The sequence below is a fragment of the Pelodiscus sinensis genome, chromosome 1 (assembly GCF_049634645.1).
Source record: "Pelodiscus sinensis isolate JC-2024 chromosome 1, ASM4963464v1, whole genome shotgun sequence".
In the NCBI taxonomy this organism is placed as follows: domain Eukaryota; kingdom Metazoa; phylum Chordata; order Testudines; family Trionychidae; genus Pelodiscus; species Pelodiscus sinensis.
In genome coordinates, this window is record NC_134711.1 from 72797898 (window position 1) to 72814904 (window position 17007).

Consider the following 17007-nt stretch of genomic DNA (forward strand, 5'->3'; position numbering starts at 1 on the left):
TGAAACGCTGGTCTGTTGCGCACCTGATGCCTTCCTGCATGGAGGGTTGGGGGACTCTCGGATCGCGCCGCAACAAATGCTCAGCAGCGCACGCCTTGCTCCTCCACTCCCCATGGCAGTGCGCGCTGCCCGAGCAGCAGGAACCGGCGCAGTCCCGGACTCTCACACCCTCCCCCGCATGCAGGGAAATAAAGTCCCCAGAGCATGATGGACTGGCGTTTTAGGTACCATGCTGGCTGTTGGAGCAGGGGGGAGAACAGCCCGCACACTTTCGGGACCTGGCACGCAGCTTCAGAACTGCCCCCCAACCCCGCAGGAAACCTGCGCTGGCCCTACCTGTCCGGCGGGTTGTTCCACCTGCTCACCTTCCCCCCCCAGCTCCAATTTTGGCTGCTTTATTGGCCAGCACTGGGTGTTCTGCATCAGTGCTCATGGCGCATGGCCTTCTCCCTGGATCCTAGCACCCGCCGGACGTAGCCCCTCTGCCTGGGAACATGCTCAACAGAGACGCCACAGCACTCTCTGCCAAGAATTTTTCTGATGACCGGTATTTTTTTAAGGACCAATACCGGGCCATGGACCACACTTTTGGAAATGCTGTTCTAAACTATAGTGTTGCATCAAAAAGTTGACTACTTAAAATTTTTCATTTTCAGTTTTGCACACTATAATGTTAGTGATATTTAAAGTAATGGCACAGGAGTAAATTGCATACATAGAAACTAACCTTGTAGCAAAGACATTATCCACTCTTGAAAATAATTTAAACAACTCTGATATATGGCATGTTGCATTTAGAAGTCAGAACGAAAAAATATTCTGAATCTCCTGATATAGGTTTTTTTTATGCGGCACATAAAGAGAAATGCTTATCATTATATAAACCTACTGACTTTTATTATTCTTATGATGTGGGCTGCTTTTTATTGGTGCAACCCTTCATTTGTACAATATATAGAACAGTAATACTTTTAATCTGTGCAGTAAAACAAGCTTGTTGCTTTTATTGTTTTAACATTCTTTGAAGTAAATGGATGCCGTTTATTTTTAAAAGATTGCCTATACCGTAATAATTTCACTTGTGCATTTCCTTTACAATCATTAATTTTAGTCAGATTATGGTTGCTTTCAAGGGGACTTACTTGATGTACATTGCACTTGCAGTGAATATCTAAGCTAGTTAGTCCTACTTAAAATGCGTGTCAAAAGGAAGAAATAGTTTCATTTCAGTGTACTCAGTTTCTTATAGTATTAAGTACAGATTCACGTTAAGGCCATTGCAAGGCCAAGTATTTACGACTGGGAATCTCAAAGAAGCCAAAGGAAGTTAGGTGCCCAAATCCAATAAAGCTCCTTTGAAACTCCCACCCTTAGGTTTACTAGACCAGATAATGTCTCAATAAGGAAATGCTTGCATAGAGGCTGGGAACTATGTGAGGCTCTCTTCATGGACTTCCCTCTGAATTCATGCGTTTGTCCCCTTGTAGAAGACCCCAGCCCATAGATCCAGTAGATCGTGTGGTCCTGTGGATGCTGGGTTCCCATGGAGAGCATCCAGATGGAGGCCTATTATCTTAATAATTCTATGCTGAGCTGTGGCTTGTAGGTGCTCTACCCATATACTAGTATTAATGTCATGTTAAATAATTGTAAGGCAACTGACTACATTAATTTCCATATGGCATTTCAACCAGTTGCACTAGAGCATGGGTGAGCAATAATTTTTAATGTGGGGCCACTCTAAGTTTTTGGTAAGTGGTCAAGGGCTGCATTTCGGTGGCGGGGAGGGGAGGGTCTGGGATGGAGGTTGGGTGCAAAAGGGATCTTAGGGTGGGGGACTGGAGTGCAGGAAAGGGTGTGAGGTCTGCGAGGGAGTTTGGGTAAAGAAGGGGGTTGTGATCTGGAGCAGGAGAATAGGGTGTAGGGTCCAGGAGAGGTATGGGTACAAGAGAGGATTCTGACCTGTGGGAGGGATGTAGAAGGAAGTTCAGGATCAGGAAGGAAGTTGTAGGAGGAAGTACTGGCTGGTGTTCCCTCTAAGATTTTCCATCCATGAGTGGAGAGAGTTTTGTCTTGTACACCAACATTGAGGTCATGTGCGCTATTTCGGATGTGTGCCACCATTGCACCCACAAAATATATATGTGTGTATGTTATGGAAGAAAGGATACTAAAACAACCCTTTCCCAGTCATAATGAATAAAATGAGCTGTTAAATCAGCACTTTCACCCATGCAACTTTATTATGATGGCTGACCCTAAGTGCCAATTTGCTGTCTTTGTCCCACAGTCTGTTTATTGACCACCCCTGCACTATGTGATTTGTCACCACACACAACACGGGAGGTCTTACAGTCAGCCTGAAGGAAATGGGTGTTTCCTAACAAATGAACCTGTAAATAATGAATTGTGATGGTTGCAGCTGGTACATGAACAATCCCATTTAAAGTGTTTAACTATAACATTTTTTGTTAAGATCAGATTCAGAAATATGGAAGGAAAAGATGGAACTAAACATTGCTAAAATACAAAAGTTATCAAAGCCTAGGAGAAAAGATCTCAGCTCAGAAAAAAAAAACCTTGGTCAAAGCTTAAATATAAAAATTAATAGCAGTTTAGAAATGTAAGCAACTTAAATGAGACATTTGTTCATAACTTGCAATTTGCACACATGCCCCCAAAGCTCTTTGAAAGTCTAAAATCATTTTTAAAACAAAAAAATTAAGAATTTCAGCTAGTAAAAGGTAAGCCAAGAAAGTTTAAAATATTTTTATTTTAAGCCTCGTACCCCCAAGGCTGGGAGGTCTGCTGCCACCACTGTGAACAGGAAACGTAGGGTAGTGGTGGTTGGAGACTCTCTTCTGAGGGAGACGGAGGCGTCCATCTATCGCCCTGACATTTCATCTCTGGAGGTATGCTGTCTGCCGGGGGTCCATATCAGAGATGTTACGGAGGCATTGTCAAGGATTATCTGGCTCTCTGATTACTACCCCATGCTACTCATCCATGTGGGCACAAATGATACTGCTAGGTGTGACACTGAGCGTATCAAGAGTGACTACAGGGCTCTGGAAGTACGTGTGAAGGAGTTTGTAGCGCAAGTGGTATTCTTTTCGATCCTTCCTGTCAAAGGTAGGGGCCCAGGCAGAGACAGGTGCATCCTGGAGGTGAATGCCTGGCTGCGAAGATGGTGTCGCCAGGAGGGCTTTGGCTTCCTCGACCACGGGATGCTATTCCAAGAAGGACTGCTAGGCAGAGATGGCGTTCACCTTTTGAGGAGGGGGAAGACCCTATTTGGACACAGATTGGCTAACCTAGTGAGAAAGGCTTTAAACTAGGTTTGACGAGGACAAGTGAGCAAAGCCCACCGGTAAGTGGAGACCATGGAGACCTGGGAAATGGGTCGGAAATGGGAGAGAGCGTGGGCTATAATGGCAGAGAGAAAGGAGGGTCAGGGAAAAATGGGAGGCAAGGTCAAATCAGTATCTTAGATGCCTATATACAAATGTGAGAAGTATAGGTAATAAGCAGGAAGAACTGGAAGTGCTAATAAATAAGTACAATTATGACATTGTTGGCATAACAGAAACTTGGTGGGATAATACACATGATTGGAATGTTTGTATGGAAGGGTACAGCTTGCTCAGGAAGGATAGACAGGGAAAAAAGGGAGGATGTGTTGCCTTATATTAAAAATGAACACAGTTGGAGTGAGGTGGAGATGGACATAGGAGACGGAAGTGTTGAGAGTCTCTGGGTTAGGCTAAAAGGGGTTAAAAACAAGGGTGATGTCATGTTAGGGGTCTACTACAGGCCACCTATCCAGGTGGAAGAAGTGGATGAGGTTTATTTTAAACAACTAACAATATCATCCAAAGCCCAAGATTTGATGGTGATGGGGGACTTCAACTATCCAGATATATGTTGGGAAAATAACACAGCGGGGCACAGACTATCCAATAAGTTCTTGGACTTCATTGGAGACAACTTTTTATTTCAGAAGGTCGAAAAAGCTACCGGGGGGAAGCTGTTCTAGATCTGATCCTAACAAATAGGGAGGAACTGGTTGAGAATTTGAAAGTGGAAGGCAGCTTGGGTGAAAGTGATCATGAAATCATAGAGTTCACAATTCTAAAGAAGGGTAGAAGGGAGAACAGCAAAATAGAGACCATGGATTTCAGGAAGGCGGATTTTGGTAAGCTCAGAGAGCTGATAGGTAAGGTCCCATTGGAATCAAGACTGAGGGGAAAAACAACTGAGGAGAGTTGGCAGTTTTTCAAAGGGACATTGTTAAGGGCCCAAAAGCAAGCTATTCCGCTGCGTCGGAAAGATAGAAAATATGGCAAAAGACCACCTTGGCTTAACCATGAGATCTTGCATGATCTAAAAATAAAAAAGGAGTTCTATAAAAAATGGAAAGTAGGACAAATTACAAAGGATGAATATAGGCAAACAACACAGGAATACAGGGGCAAGATTAGAAAGACAAAGGCACAAAATGAGCTCAAACTAGCTACGGGAATAAAGGGAAACAAGAAGACTTTTTATAACTACATTAGAAGCAAGAGGAAGACCAAGGACAGGGTAGGCCCACTGGTCAGTGAGGAGGGAGAAACGGTAACAGGAAACTTGGAAATGGCAGAGATGCTTAATGACTTCGTTTCGGTCTTCACCGAGAAGTCTGAAGGAATGCCTAACATAGTGAATGCTAGTGGCAAGCGGGTAGGTTTAGAACATAAAATAAAAAAAGAACAAGCTAAAAATCACCTACAAAAGTTAGATGCCTGCAAGTCACCAGGGCCTGATGAAATGCATCCTAGAATACTCAAGGAGCTGAGGGTATGTCTACACTACCCTCCTAGTTCGAACTAGGAGGGTAATGTAGGCATACCGCACTTGCAAATGAAGCCCGGGATTTGAATTTCCCGGGCTTCATTTGCATAAGCGGGGAGCCGCCATTTTTAAAACCCCGCTGGTTCGAACCCCGTGCAGCGCGGCTACACGGGGCTCGAACTAGGTAGTTCGAACAAGGCTTCCTATTCCGAACTACCGGTACACCTCGTTCCACAGTGTAGACATACCCTGATAGAGGAGGTATCTGAGCCTCGAGCTATCATCTTTGGAAAATCATGGGAGACTGGAGAGATTCCAGAAGACTGGAAAAGGGCAAATATAGTGCCCATCTATAAAAAGGGAAATAAGAACAACCCAGGAAACTACAGACCAGTTAGTTTAACTTCTGTGCCAGGGAAGATAATGGAGCAAGTAATTAAGGAAATTATCTGTAAACACTTGGAAGGTGGTAAGGTGATAGCGAACAGCCAGCATGGATTTGTAGAGAACAAATTATGTCAAACCAATCTGATAGCTTTCTTTGATAGGATAACGAGTCTTGTGGATAAGGGAGAAGCGGTGGATGTAGTATATACCTAGACTTTAGTAAGGCATTTGATATGGTCTTGCATGATATTCTTATCAATAAACTAGGCAAATACAACTTAGATGGGGCTTCTATAAGGTGAGTGCATAACTAGCTGGATAACCGTACTCAGAGGCTACGTCTAGACTACATCCCTTTTTGATAAAAGGGATGTAAACTAGACGTATCGCAATTGCTAATGAAGTGGGGATTTAAATCTCCCCGCTTCATTAGCATAAAAATGGCTGCCACTTTTTTTCCGCACAGAGCTTTGTCGGAAAAAAGCGCCAGTCTAGACGCTGATCTTGCGTAAAATAAAGCCTTTTCCGAAAGATTCCTTATCCCTTATTTCATGGGGTGCGGGATTTAAATCCCCGCTTCATTAGCAATTGCGATACATCTAATTTACATCCAGCCAGCCCCACTTGAGTCCCTCGCTGGTCCCATGCTCCCCGCACGTGCTTTGCTTTTGAAATGTACAAGAGTCCCCTCTGGGGCTCTTGTACATTTCAAAAGCAGGGAGTGAGGGACCAGCAGGGCACTGCTTGAGCCGGCAGGGCTCTTGCTACATTTCAAAGACAGAGGTGCCCTTATCAACTATTCAATTAGTTGATTAATTTAAATTCAACATCCTTAAACCACCTAGTCTTATATGTCATGAGATGCTATTGCATATCTAGTTATGACTACTCTTCTGCTTCCCAACTTTCACTTTAAACCTGCCACCATTTCAGCACCTGCCTTTGTTCTTTGTTTTTGTGTTTCACCAGATTAGATTCTAGTGATGAAGAAATCGATGAAATTGATCACAACCTTACATTTTTAAAGAAAGATAAGACAGGCTTTGCTGACCACTGCTATCCACATATTATTTGCTGACCACTGCTATCCACATAGCCAAAATATTGTCAGTTGTCATGCATTCATTTACAAGCATCACTGGTCTTGGAATTTAGCTGCAGAGTGTCTGTTTTTATATTGGTTTGTTTCATTTTATAAAGATGTAGTGCAGCGTATGGAGTAATCAGATTAGACAAATGGTGGTTGCTGAGCATTTGCTGGTAGTCCATGGAGAACTGGTTCTCCTTTTTGTTGTCAGCTGCTAAATTGCATTAAAAGATTCTAAACTATTTTCCTACTATTATGTTGATAAGTAAGTAATGGCTAGAGTGGCTACATGATTGTGAATGGGACGGTAGGTGGACCACACTGAAAGGGGAAGCGTCCCTGACTTCTATTAAAGTGTGGTCCATGGTACAAACATGTGAAGCCTATGAGATTATTAATATATGTTCTCCATTCTGCCAACAGCATGAGTCCGTAAGCCTGCTTTTTGTCTTCTCACATAGATTGCCTTCTACAGTGTCCAGCACATGTGAAATACTCACCTTGAGCTAATATGTAATGCTCGTACCCATTCCTTTAAATCTTTCATCAAGACCACAATGCTGATAAGAAATCTTTCACTCAGCTAGACTGAGTGGAATAAAGATGATGCTAGTTCGCAATGTATCCATCTATAACTGCAAGATTCGGGGGGCAAATGCATATGTATGTATAGGAAATATACAAAGGGTTGTATCATTGTTCTGTGTCACTTATCTGCCAGATCAGGATTGTATCTTCATAGGCATTTATACAGTACCTGGCACAGTGGGGCCATAGCCCTGCTAGAGCTGCTTAGTACTAATACAGTATAAGAAAATATCAAGCGGTACTAAAGGGCACATCATGTTACATTGTGTCAAGAGGAAAAGAAAAGGGAATCATGTGTTTGGTACAGATATTTCTGCACAGTAGGCCGTTCTCGCACTTGAAAATTAAGCCTTTGTATTCTGGGCAATAAAATAAGAAAGCACATCTCTGTTTATCTAAAATCCCCTGCTCATTCTCCCACCACTGAGCCATACTGAATGTGTCTCCTTGGCAACAGCTGTTCCAGAGAAATTGTGGAGTATTACATAATGGTGTTGACAGACTAAGGGGAAATTAAAGGAAAAATCATGATCTGTGGCTTTCTTTTTTCAGAAGAGGGGTGCAAGAATCACATGTACAAAATCCCATTAATTTCAATAGTGCGTTAAAACTTAAGGTAACTTGAAGATGTCCTAAAACCAACTAAAAATGTGTTAATTTGTGGAGAGAGAGGGGATAAGAGACTTTGGCCGCAGTGCACACTCCCAGTATTACCTGAGCGTGTTCACTGCAGAACTGAAAACTTTAGGAGGATTTGGCAAAGCATCAGGCATGCTCTTTGTTTCCTTTAGTGATTTGCATTCTAAGTATAATGTCCAAATATCCCAGAATAATGTGGTCTCTGCATTTGTATAAGGGTATGTCTACACTTGCAGCCTAATTCTAACTAGGGCTGCAAATATAGGCATTCGGAATTGCAAATCAAGCCTGGGATTTAAATATCCCATGCTTGATTTGCATTGTCCCGGCCGGGCGCCATTTTTTTTTTAAAATTTACAAGCCCGAAGTAACTGCCCGTGTCTACACGCGGCAGTGAAACGGGTGTTTGAAATAAAGCCCTAGTTCAAACTACCTGTTATTCCTCCTGAAATGAGGTTTAACAGGTTGTTTGAACTAGGGCTTTATTTCAAATGCCCGTTTTACTGCCGCGTGTAGACGCGGGCAGTTATTTCGGGATTGTAAATTTGAAAAATGGCACCCAGCCGGGAAGATGCAAATCAAGCGCGGGATATTTAAATCCAGGGCTTGATTTGCAATTGCAAATGCCTACATTAGCAGCCCTAGTTCGAATTAGGCTGCAAGTGTAGACATACCCTAAGAGTTTTCACATTTTAAACACACACTTGCAGTTCTGAGAACCATATGTAGAATAAAGACAGGTGTGCACAAATCAAGTACAGGCAGTCCCCGGGTTACGTACAAGATAGGGACTATAGGTTTGTTCTTAAGTTGAATTTGTATGTAAGTTGGAACTGGCTCCAGATTCAGCCGCTGCTGCTGAAACTGACCAGGGGCTGACTACAGGAAGCTGGAGGCAGAATTGCTCTGCCCCCAGCTTCCTGGAATCAGCCACTGATCAGTTTCAACAGCGTCTGAATCTCGAGCCTGGGACAGAATAGCTGGGCTGCCAGGTAGGTCCCTGCAGGACCAACCCGGCAGCACCCCAGCTGCTCTACCCCAGAGTCCACAACAAAAGCCTGGTCTGCTGGGGGGGGGGGGGGCGCACTAGCTGCGCCCTCCCCCCCCCAGCAGACCAGGGACACAGGGAGCAAAGCCGCAGTGGCGGCGAGGCGCGGGACCCGCCGCCGCTGCGGCTTTGCTCCCGGTGCCTCTGGTCTGCTGGGGACCGTCTCCAGCAGACCAGGGACACCGGGAGCAAAGCCACAGCAGCGGCGGGGTGCCACGCCTCTGAGGCTTTGCCACAGCAAAGCCTCAGAGACGCGGAACCCCTCCGCCTCACCGGCTTTGCTCCGGGTGTCCCTGGTCTGCTGGGGACGGTCCCCAGCAGACCAGGGGCACCCAGAGCAGCTTTTCTCGCCCCGGAGGTCGAGGTGGCGGGACCGCTGCTCTCTGAGCGGTCCCGCTGCTTGCGAGCTCCTGGGCGAGAAAGCCCCGTTCGTAAGTACGGATCTGACATAAGTCGGATCCGCGTAACTCGGGGACTGCCTGTAGTTAGAAATACTGCTTGATCTGCCTGTGTAGATCAGACACACTGTGTGTGAAAAACACACATAATAACTTGCTAATGTCTGTGTAACTGTAGATACTGAGTTGAGCTGAGTTTGAGAATTTTGATCAAGATGACCACACTTCCCCCTTTCACTGCCTAGAGCTCTCCTTGGTCCCCACTCCATCCAGGAAGAATCCCCTATTAGGATCCTGCAGACCCCAGTCCCATTCCTCCTCTGCAGAATCCTGCAGCCAACTGCTTTCCCCTTCCTAATGCCATGGTATTGTCCAGGAGCTATTCCTCTTTCTCCAGTCTTCTATAGGAGGGCTACCACACAATTCTTACCTTCATTAACTCACTCTACCTGCGCTATGGGGGTGTTAAGCCACTGTTGCCAGACTTGGAGTAGAGGCCAGCACTATTGTGCCACCACTTCCCAATAGCTGCTGCCTCTAACACAAACAGCATAATTATCTCTGCCATTCCAATGGGGAAGCTGCAGGTCATACAGGCAAAATTCTAGAGATGCCTGTGTTGTCTCACCAAAACCAGCCCCAAACTGTAGTACCTGTAATATCACAAGCATTGGCAACACCACACCTGGCAATCTGGTGAACGAGAAGGAAGTTGCAGAGAATTGCAGGCGAGGAAATGTAATATGGAAGTATTATAGTTATTTCACAGAGGAGTAACCTGGAGCACAGAGGAAGGTGAGACTCTCCAGGGCTTGAGAGCAAATAAGTCACAGAACCAGGAATAAAATGCAAGAGTCTTGACTCCTACTTCTTTTGCTATGACACATTGTTCTCCTTCCCTTAGCTCTATAAGGGCACGTCTATACTGCAGCATTATTTCGAAATAACTAATGTTATTTTGAAATAAGGTCAGCATCTACACTTATTTCAAAATAACGGGCTTCTTATACTGGAATAATAAACCCTCATATCACAAGGAATAACACCTATTTTGAAATAGCTATTTCGGGAGTTATTATTCCGAAACAACATATTTCAAAATAAGTACGTAGTATAGACATACCCTAAGTGAGCCCTTTGGCATTTCTTTGTAAAGTTTGAGAGACATTCACTGTAGGACATAGGAATGTTATGTCCATTTCTGTGTATAGTGCTCATTTAAGAATAGCTTCATGCATATTTCATGTTCATGAGAATGCTAAAGTTAATCAAAGAATTCGGGTAATTGAGAACAAAAAATACTCACTATAACCCTTAGAAAAGTTCAAATATAAAAAATGAACTAATTTTTTTTTACATTATCACTTTTAATTAGAAAGAATAATGTTGTTTCAGAAATTGCCTTGGCCAGGTAACAGGAATGGTTTTAATTGTTGTCATCCTTTTTGTTTTCTCCCCTGTTGCAGCTCCCGGACAGCTGTATAATGGGTTACTATGAAAAATACAAGCATAGAATGAATGAACTGGAAGCATTTAATATGGTAAAAATCTCAGGATTAAAAACATTAACATTTTTTGTTACATCTACTATTAGGCTAAAATAGACCCCTGTCAAATTTTATGTGGTGGTAGACTAGCTTATAGTGTGATATACTGTCTATAGAAAAACAGTTCACATGGAGGATATCCTATTCCAGAGCAATATCAGATGTCAGTAAAATAATAAAAAATACATGAAAGGTTCTTTTTTAAGGGATATTATGAATGTGAAGAAAGAAATGCCAGACTCCTTCTGAATTCAAATTGGTCTCCATTAAAATATTTCACAAAAAATTATTTTAAAATGTTTTCTCTCCTCAAAAGCTTTCTACCACTTATAGTATGATTCACATGTTAGATTATGCCTCAGAGCTAACCAAATAAAATATTTTCTCTGCTTATAACATTCCATTGACCTTGGGTCTTTACTAGAGTTTTCTGAACTTATCAGCTAGGGAAGAACTGGCAAGCTGGCAAATTGTAAAGGTTTTTTTCAATAAATTTATTCACCTTCCTAGAATTGTTTTCTGCGGATAGAGTAGTCTTTTTAGGAGTATGTTGGTTCCCTTTCCAAAAGCTGTGATTATGTTTTACCTTTCTTTCAGTTGAAAGTTGTTCTTGCTCCCTGTATAGAAGTTTTGTTACTTCTGGATCGTCTTTGCTACCTCAAAGAGAAGGTGTGTTTACTTTATATTTTGTGATACCTGAAGTCTGCTTATTTTAAACAAATTATTCACTGAGTACCAGAGAGTTCCTGTTGCAGACTTACTATTCTCATCATAGTTGCAAAATTGTTAAGTATCCATTCCATCTCTGTCTAAACATATGCCCAGCAGATGTTTTTTATTATTATTATTTTAAGCAAATCTGCACCAGTAAATTTTAATGTTCTTTTAATTGCATGGTAATTACTAGTCAGGAGACAATAAAAAATTTAAACCCCTGACAAATCTGATTCCCTATCAAGTATTGGTATATTAATTATTAAAATTAATACTGGAAGCACTAAGCAAACATTACCCTGTACATATCACAATGAGGAGTCCTTTGGTTAGTCTTAAAAACTAACAGATTTATTTGGGCATAAGCTTTCATGGGCAAAAACCCACTTCATCAGATGCATGCCTCTGAAATTTCTACTCCATGCATCTGCCGATGTATTTTTTGTCCATGAAGGCTTATGCCCAAATAAATCTGTTAGGGTATGTCTACACAGCACAGTTATTTTGAAACAATGGACGGCTTATTTTGAAATCTGTAAACCTCATTCCATGAGGAATAACGCTTATTCCGAAATAGCTATTTCAGAATAGCAGTAGTGTGGACGCTCCATTGCTGCTATTTCGAAATAACTCCTCCCCAGGGTCAATCAAAGTAATTATTCCCCAGTGCCTCTTGGGGCTCTAAATCGAGGTAGCACATCCAGATTAGGAAAACCTGCCTTGGACTAATTTTAAGGCTTACATGTAGTGTAGACGTGCTATTTCAATATAAACTATTTCAGGGGGAAAAATTCCAAAATACTTATTTTGAAATAAGAGTGCTTTGTAGACATACCCTTAGTTTTTAAGATGCTATAGGACTCCTCATTTTTGCAGACACAGACTAACAAGGCTATACCTCTGATAACTATATATACTAACACTTCAAATTGATGATATTTTAACAGTGCATCTTCTGACAATTGATCTGGATGGCAGTCATTGTGGGCTTTGGATCATCTCCAAAATACATGTGGATTATTCTTATACCTACTTAGTGAAGATATGTAATGAAAAAAGTTTTCTTCCAGTATCTAATCAATTGAGTTACACCCGATTAACATATAGCTCTTCTGAATTGGCCACATATAGATCTGGTGCACAGTAAACTGGTGCAACTACACTGGCTTCCACTAAATTACACCCACTTAAGTGCCAGCTTGTCCTAATTAACTCAGAAGTAATTATCATACGTATGTTGTTCCAAAAACACATTTTCCATCCAATCGTAATTTGTTAGAAGGTTACCGTGGTGTCTTTGAAGCTTCTATTGTGGGCTATGGTCAGAATAAAGTTTTGTGACCTTTTCATATTAAACATATTTGGGTGAGTGGGTTTTTTTTTCATTATAAGTTTTTCATTTTAATAGCTCCATTTTATCATAAGGAAAGTTCTTCTTTATTCTCTTCTACAGTGCTCTTGGAACAAATGAGTTATAATACATATTTGCTTTTGTTCTAACTGGTATTTTTATAGAGAGAGGGGCATTTTTGAAAATATCTAATGATGTATTTTCCCAAATGACAACAAGGTATAAATCACGAAGAGATTGGTATATTTCCCAAACTGGAAGATCAGGCCTTACCCTCTGCACTTGGCACTGGTTTACCTCTCAAAATGTAATACAGCAATTGATTTAATCTTGCCTGGTTACACCTGTTGTGTGCAGAATTCACATTCCCCATATATTTCTTTGCTTCCCTGCATAAAATGAAAGGGAAGCCACAAGAGCATCACATACTTCTCTTCAGCAGCACAGGCATGTCAATTCCAAGAGCAGCCAATGGTGAGGTAAATCACTCTGGTCTGGTGAATGCCAGGGGAATATTTTGCCCCCCCCCCCAACCAGAGGCAAGACATGGGGGCAAATATGGAGTCACAGTGCGTGCAACTGTCCTCCCCATTTTCACAGAGCTGTTTGAGGGAGGGAGTGTTCTGCTCTTGCTTGCTGACACCTGCATCCCCCATACTTGGATCCTGCTGGGCTGAGCCTGCCTACCCACACCTGGTGCACCAGTTGGAGAGGGGCCAGGACCCAGGGTATTTCCAGAGCAGGTCCAACCTTTGCACTGGGTCAGGGTCAGGTGAAGCCTCACTGCCAAATCCCTAGCCAAGAAGTGAGGTGATTGCAAGATAATCTCCTACTTCCATGCAACCAATGGCGTGTGCTTCCTACTGCTATGCTGGAGTCTCTTTATTTATTTATTGACAAATATATATTGCAGAATTTTAAAATATTATGTGTAGAATTTTTGGTGAATATTTTTAATTTTTTTGGTGCAGAATTCCCAACTGGTTGACTTCACAAGTTGAATTTTCCTAGACAAGATGCAATAAAAATTATGGAAACTATACAAAGTGTTACAGCCAAATCTAAGTCAACTTACTCATGTAAACAATCACATTAACTTCAGTTGTACAATAGGTTGGATCTCCCTGTTCCAGCACCCTTGGGACTTGACTGGTCCTGGTTGAGAGATTTTGCTGTACAAGCGATGATCATTTCTGGACATTCTGCCGCCAGTCCCCTCCAGCCTTGGCCTAACTGCTGCCCTCCCAGCTGGCTCCCCCATCTTGTTGGTCCCGCTGCCCTGACAGCCCCCATTGCCCTACTGGGCAGCCCCACCACCTCTGTGCATTGGTCTCCTGCTGCAGCTCCCACCTCCTGCTGCCACACTGGGTAGCCCCATTTTCTTCATGCCCCCGGGTTCCCACTTCAAAGCCTGGCTCCTGCTGCCATTCTGGGCATCCCCCATATCCTCTCCAGCAGGCTGCTCCTGCTGCACATGGGGCTCCCGCAGCCACGCGTGGAGCTCCCACAGCTCTGCCAGGAAGCCCTGCTGGCTTGCGGGACTTCCAGGCGCTAGCCCTCCACTGGGACTCTCTGGTCCTGGAACATCCATGGTCCTCCCAGACCACAGATGTTGCTGGACCAAAGAGTCCCAGTTAAGAGAATTTGCATGAATAAAGTTAGTAGGTTGTGCTTTTAATTTCACTGCCTGTAAGTCATAAGAGACTTGTTTAGTGAGTGGCAAACTCACATGAGAGCATGTAAGAAATAATTTAATGACTTTAAACCACAAATTGCTTTACTTTTCATAAGCATTATTTTGTGAGTTCACAACTGTTTCATGCATTGCATAGAAGTTAGAGTTTTGGTTTTTGGGGTGGTTTTTTTCTGTTTTGTACATCAAAATGTGTCCCATTCCCATATCTTAGCTGTTAAGTCCAACACATTTTTATGTACTTTAATCATATATCATTTTACAGGACAACATTGCCTGGTCTGGACTAGTGAAATTATTTGATCCTGTAAAATCCCCCAGATGCTATGCAGTTGTTGCTCTGAAGAAATAGCAGTGCATTCAAGTTGAAGCAGTTGCAAGATAATTCACAGCTCTACATCTGATACTATTATTACTATTCACTCCCACATTTATTTTGTTATTATTTTAAGTTATGTAAGTACGCTAGTAGTATTATGTAATCATTTTGTTTTTACCTGAAAAAATAAAGAATTTAATAAGTATGAATCATGAGAAATATATTGAAAGTAAAATTGAAGTTGTTTTATATATTTCAACATGTCCTGGTATAATGTATTAAAGTAATGTTAAGCATTTGATTTTCCCAGAAAAATTTAGAGGCCCATATTGTGTGACTATTTTTAAAGCCTTTAATGGCTTAAAAAGTGATATGATGTGATATGTTATAGTTCAGACTGTGACAGGGCGAGGCAGTCCCACACTGAACCCAAAGGGCCCAGCCAGGGTTACCTGGCTGCAGAGGCCCCTCCCCCACAGCCCTACCGAGCTGTAGCTCCACTATAAAAGCCTGGAGAAGGGCTCAGTCTGGGAGGTCAGTCGGAGAAGGACTGGTGAGGGGAGCTCCTGCGCAGCGGTTGCCCGAGACTCCAGGAGAGGCTGGAGGGGGCGCGGAGGCGAGTTGGTGCGACCCAGGGACTGCCTGCCAAGGAGACACCGGCCTGGAGGTAGCAGTGAGCTGGGCGACTACAGGGGAAGAAACCCCAGGGAACCAGGTAGGAAGTGGCCCGGGGCAGGAGCGGGAGCCTCCTCGCCCGCCCAGAGAACCTCGGCGCGTTTTGGCCGGATTGCCCCGCCGAGGGAGTGACCCGCTACCCGGTTGCTCACAGGGCCCTGGGCCGGGACCTGGTGGAGTAGGGTGGGCCTGGGTCCTCCTGCTTGGGGTGCATCCCTGCTACGACCTTAATCTCTGTTCAGGACTCAGGCTGGAGGGCCTTGACCTTGACTTAGAGGGCCAGCTTTAAACTGTGCTTCAGACTCAGGCCAGAAGGCCTTGGCCTTGACTTAGAGGGCCATCTTGAAACTGTGTTCTGGACTTAGGCCGGAGGGCCTTGGCCTTGACTTAAAGGGCCAGCTTTAAACTGTGTTTCGGACTCAGGCCAGAAGGCCTGGACTTGAGAGGGTAGGTGGGAGAGGCCCGCCACAAGACTTATGGGGAAGTGCCCAATGCTCTTAGGATCATAGAACTGAAAGGGACCTTAAGAACTCCTCTAACCCAGTTTTCTGTACTCATTGCTGGAGTAAATCTTGTCTTAGACCATCCCTGACAGGTGTCTGAAAAATCCAAAAATGGAAGATTCCACAACCTCTTCTGGACAATTTATTCTAGCAGTTAACCACCCTGAGCGGAAGTTTTTCCTACTGTCCAATCTAATCCACCCTTGCTGCAATGTAAGTCCATTTCTTCTTGTTCTATCCTCAGAGATGAAGGAGAAAAAAATTCTCTGTGTAACAGCCTTTTATGTACTTGAAAACTCTGATCATGTCTTCCCTCAGTCTTGTCTTTAGACTAAACAAACAGATTTTTTTTCCAATTTTTCGCTAATAGGTCATATTTTCTAGACTTTGAATCATTTTTGTTTCTCTTCTCTGGACTCTCTCCAGTTTGTCAACATTTTTCCTGAAATGTGAAGCCCAGAACTGGACACTACTCCAGTTGAGGCCTAATCTGCACAGAATAGAATAGAAGAATTATTTCTTGTGTCATGCTCACAACACAAGCTATTGAACAGAACCAGACTAAGAACTGATCCTTGTAGGACCATACTTGATATGCACTTCCAGCATGACACTGAGGGTACGTCTAAACTACATGGCTCCGTTGCCGGAGCCATGTAGATTTGTTTGTTCGGCAAAGGGAAATGAAGCCGTGATTTAAATAAATAAATAATCACGGCTTCATTTAAATTTAAATGGCTGCCCCGCTCTGCCGATCAGCTGTTTGTCGGCAGATTGGGGCAGTCTGGACACTCCCCTGCCAACATGAAAGCCCTTTATCGACCTCCCCGGTAAATCTCATCCTACGAGGCATAACGGGGAGGTCGATAAAGGGCTTTCAGGTCGGCGCGGGAGCATTCAGACTAGCGCGGTGAGCCGACAAACAGCCAATCAGTTGTTTGTCAGCCCAGCGCAGCAGCCATTTAAATTTAAATGAAGTCGCGATTATTTAAATTTCCCTTTGCACATTTCAGGGTGCAGCTATACTGCCCCCGTAAGTCAAAATAAGATATGCAGTTTGAACTAAGTAATTGCATGTCTTATTTCAATCTAATTTTGAAATAGCTTATTTTGAATTTCGAAATAAACTGCTCTTCTAATACGTCCCTGAACCCTCATGGAACCAGGGTTACAGGGACATCAGAATAACGACCCTGTAATTTCGAAATCTAATTTGAAATAATGG

At 43.2% G+C, this 17007-nt stretch overlaps 1 protein-coding gene across 4 annotated transcripts in view; it reads left to right on the plus strand.

Moving 5' to 3' along the window:
* METTL25 (methyltransferase like 25) overlaps positions 1-16568 on the plus strand; it is a 94119-nt gene extending 77551 nt beyond the window's left edge. Inside the window, exons 10-12 of one of the 4 annotated variants that reach the window (XM_075932530.1) lie at positions 10447-10521; positions 11125-11196; positions 14551-16568. In XM_075932530.1, coding sequence (XP_075788645.1) covers positions 10447-10521; positions 11125-11196; positions 14551-14637 — 234 coding nt within the window. In that variant the 3' untranslated portion in view covers positions 14638-16568. The remainder of the gene's footprint in view (positions 1-10446; positions 10522-11124; positions 11197-14550) is intronic. The other 3 variants (XM_075932524.1, XM_075932517.1, XM_075932512.1) reach the window with 3 other exon arrangements.
* Positions 16569-17007: the final 439 nt, after the last annotated feature.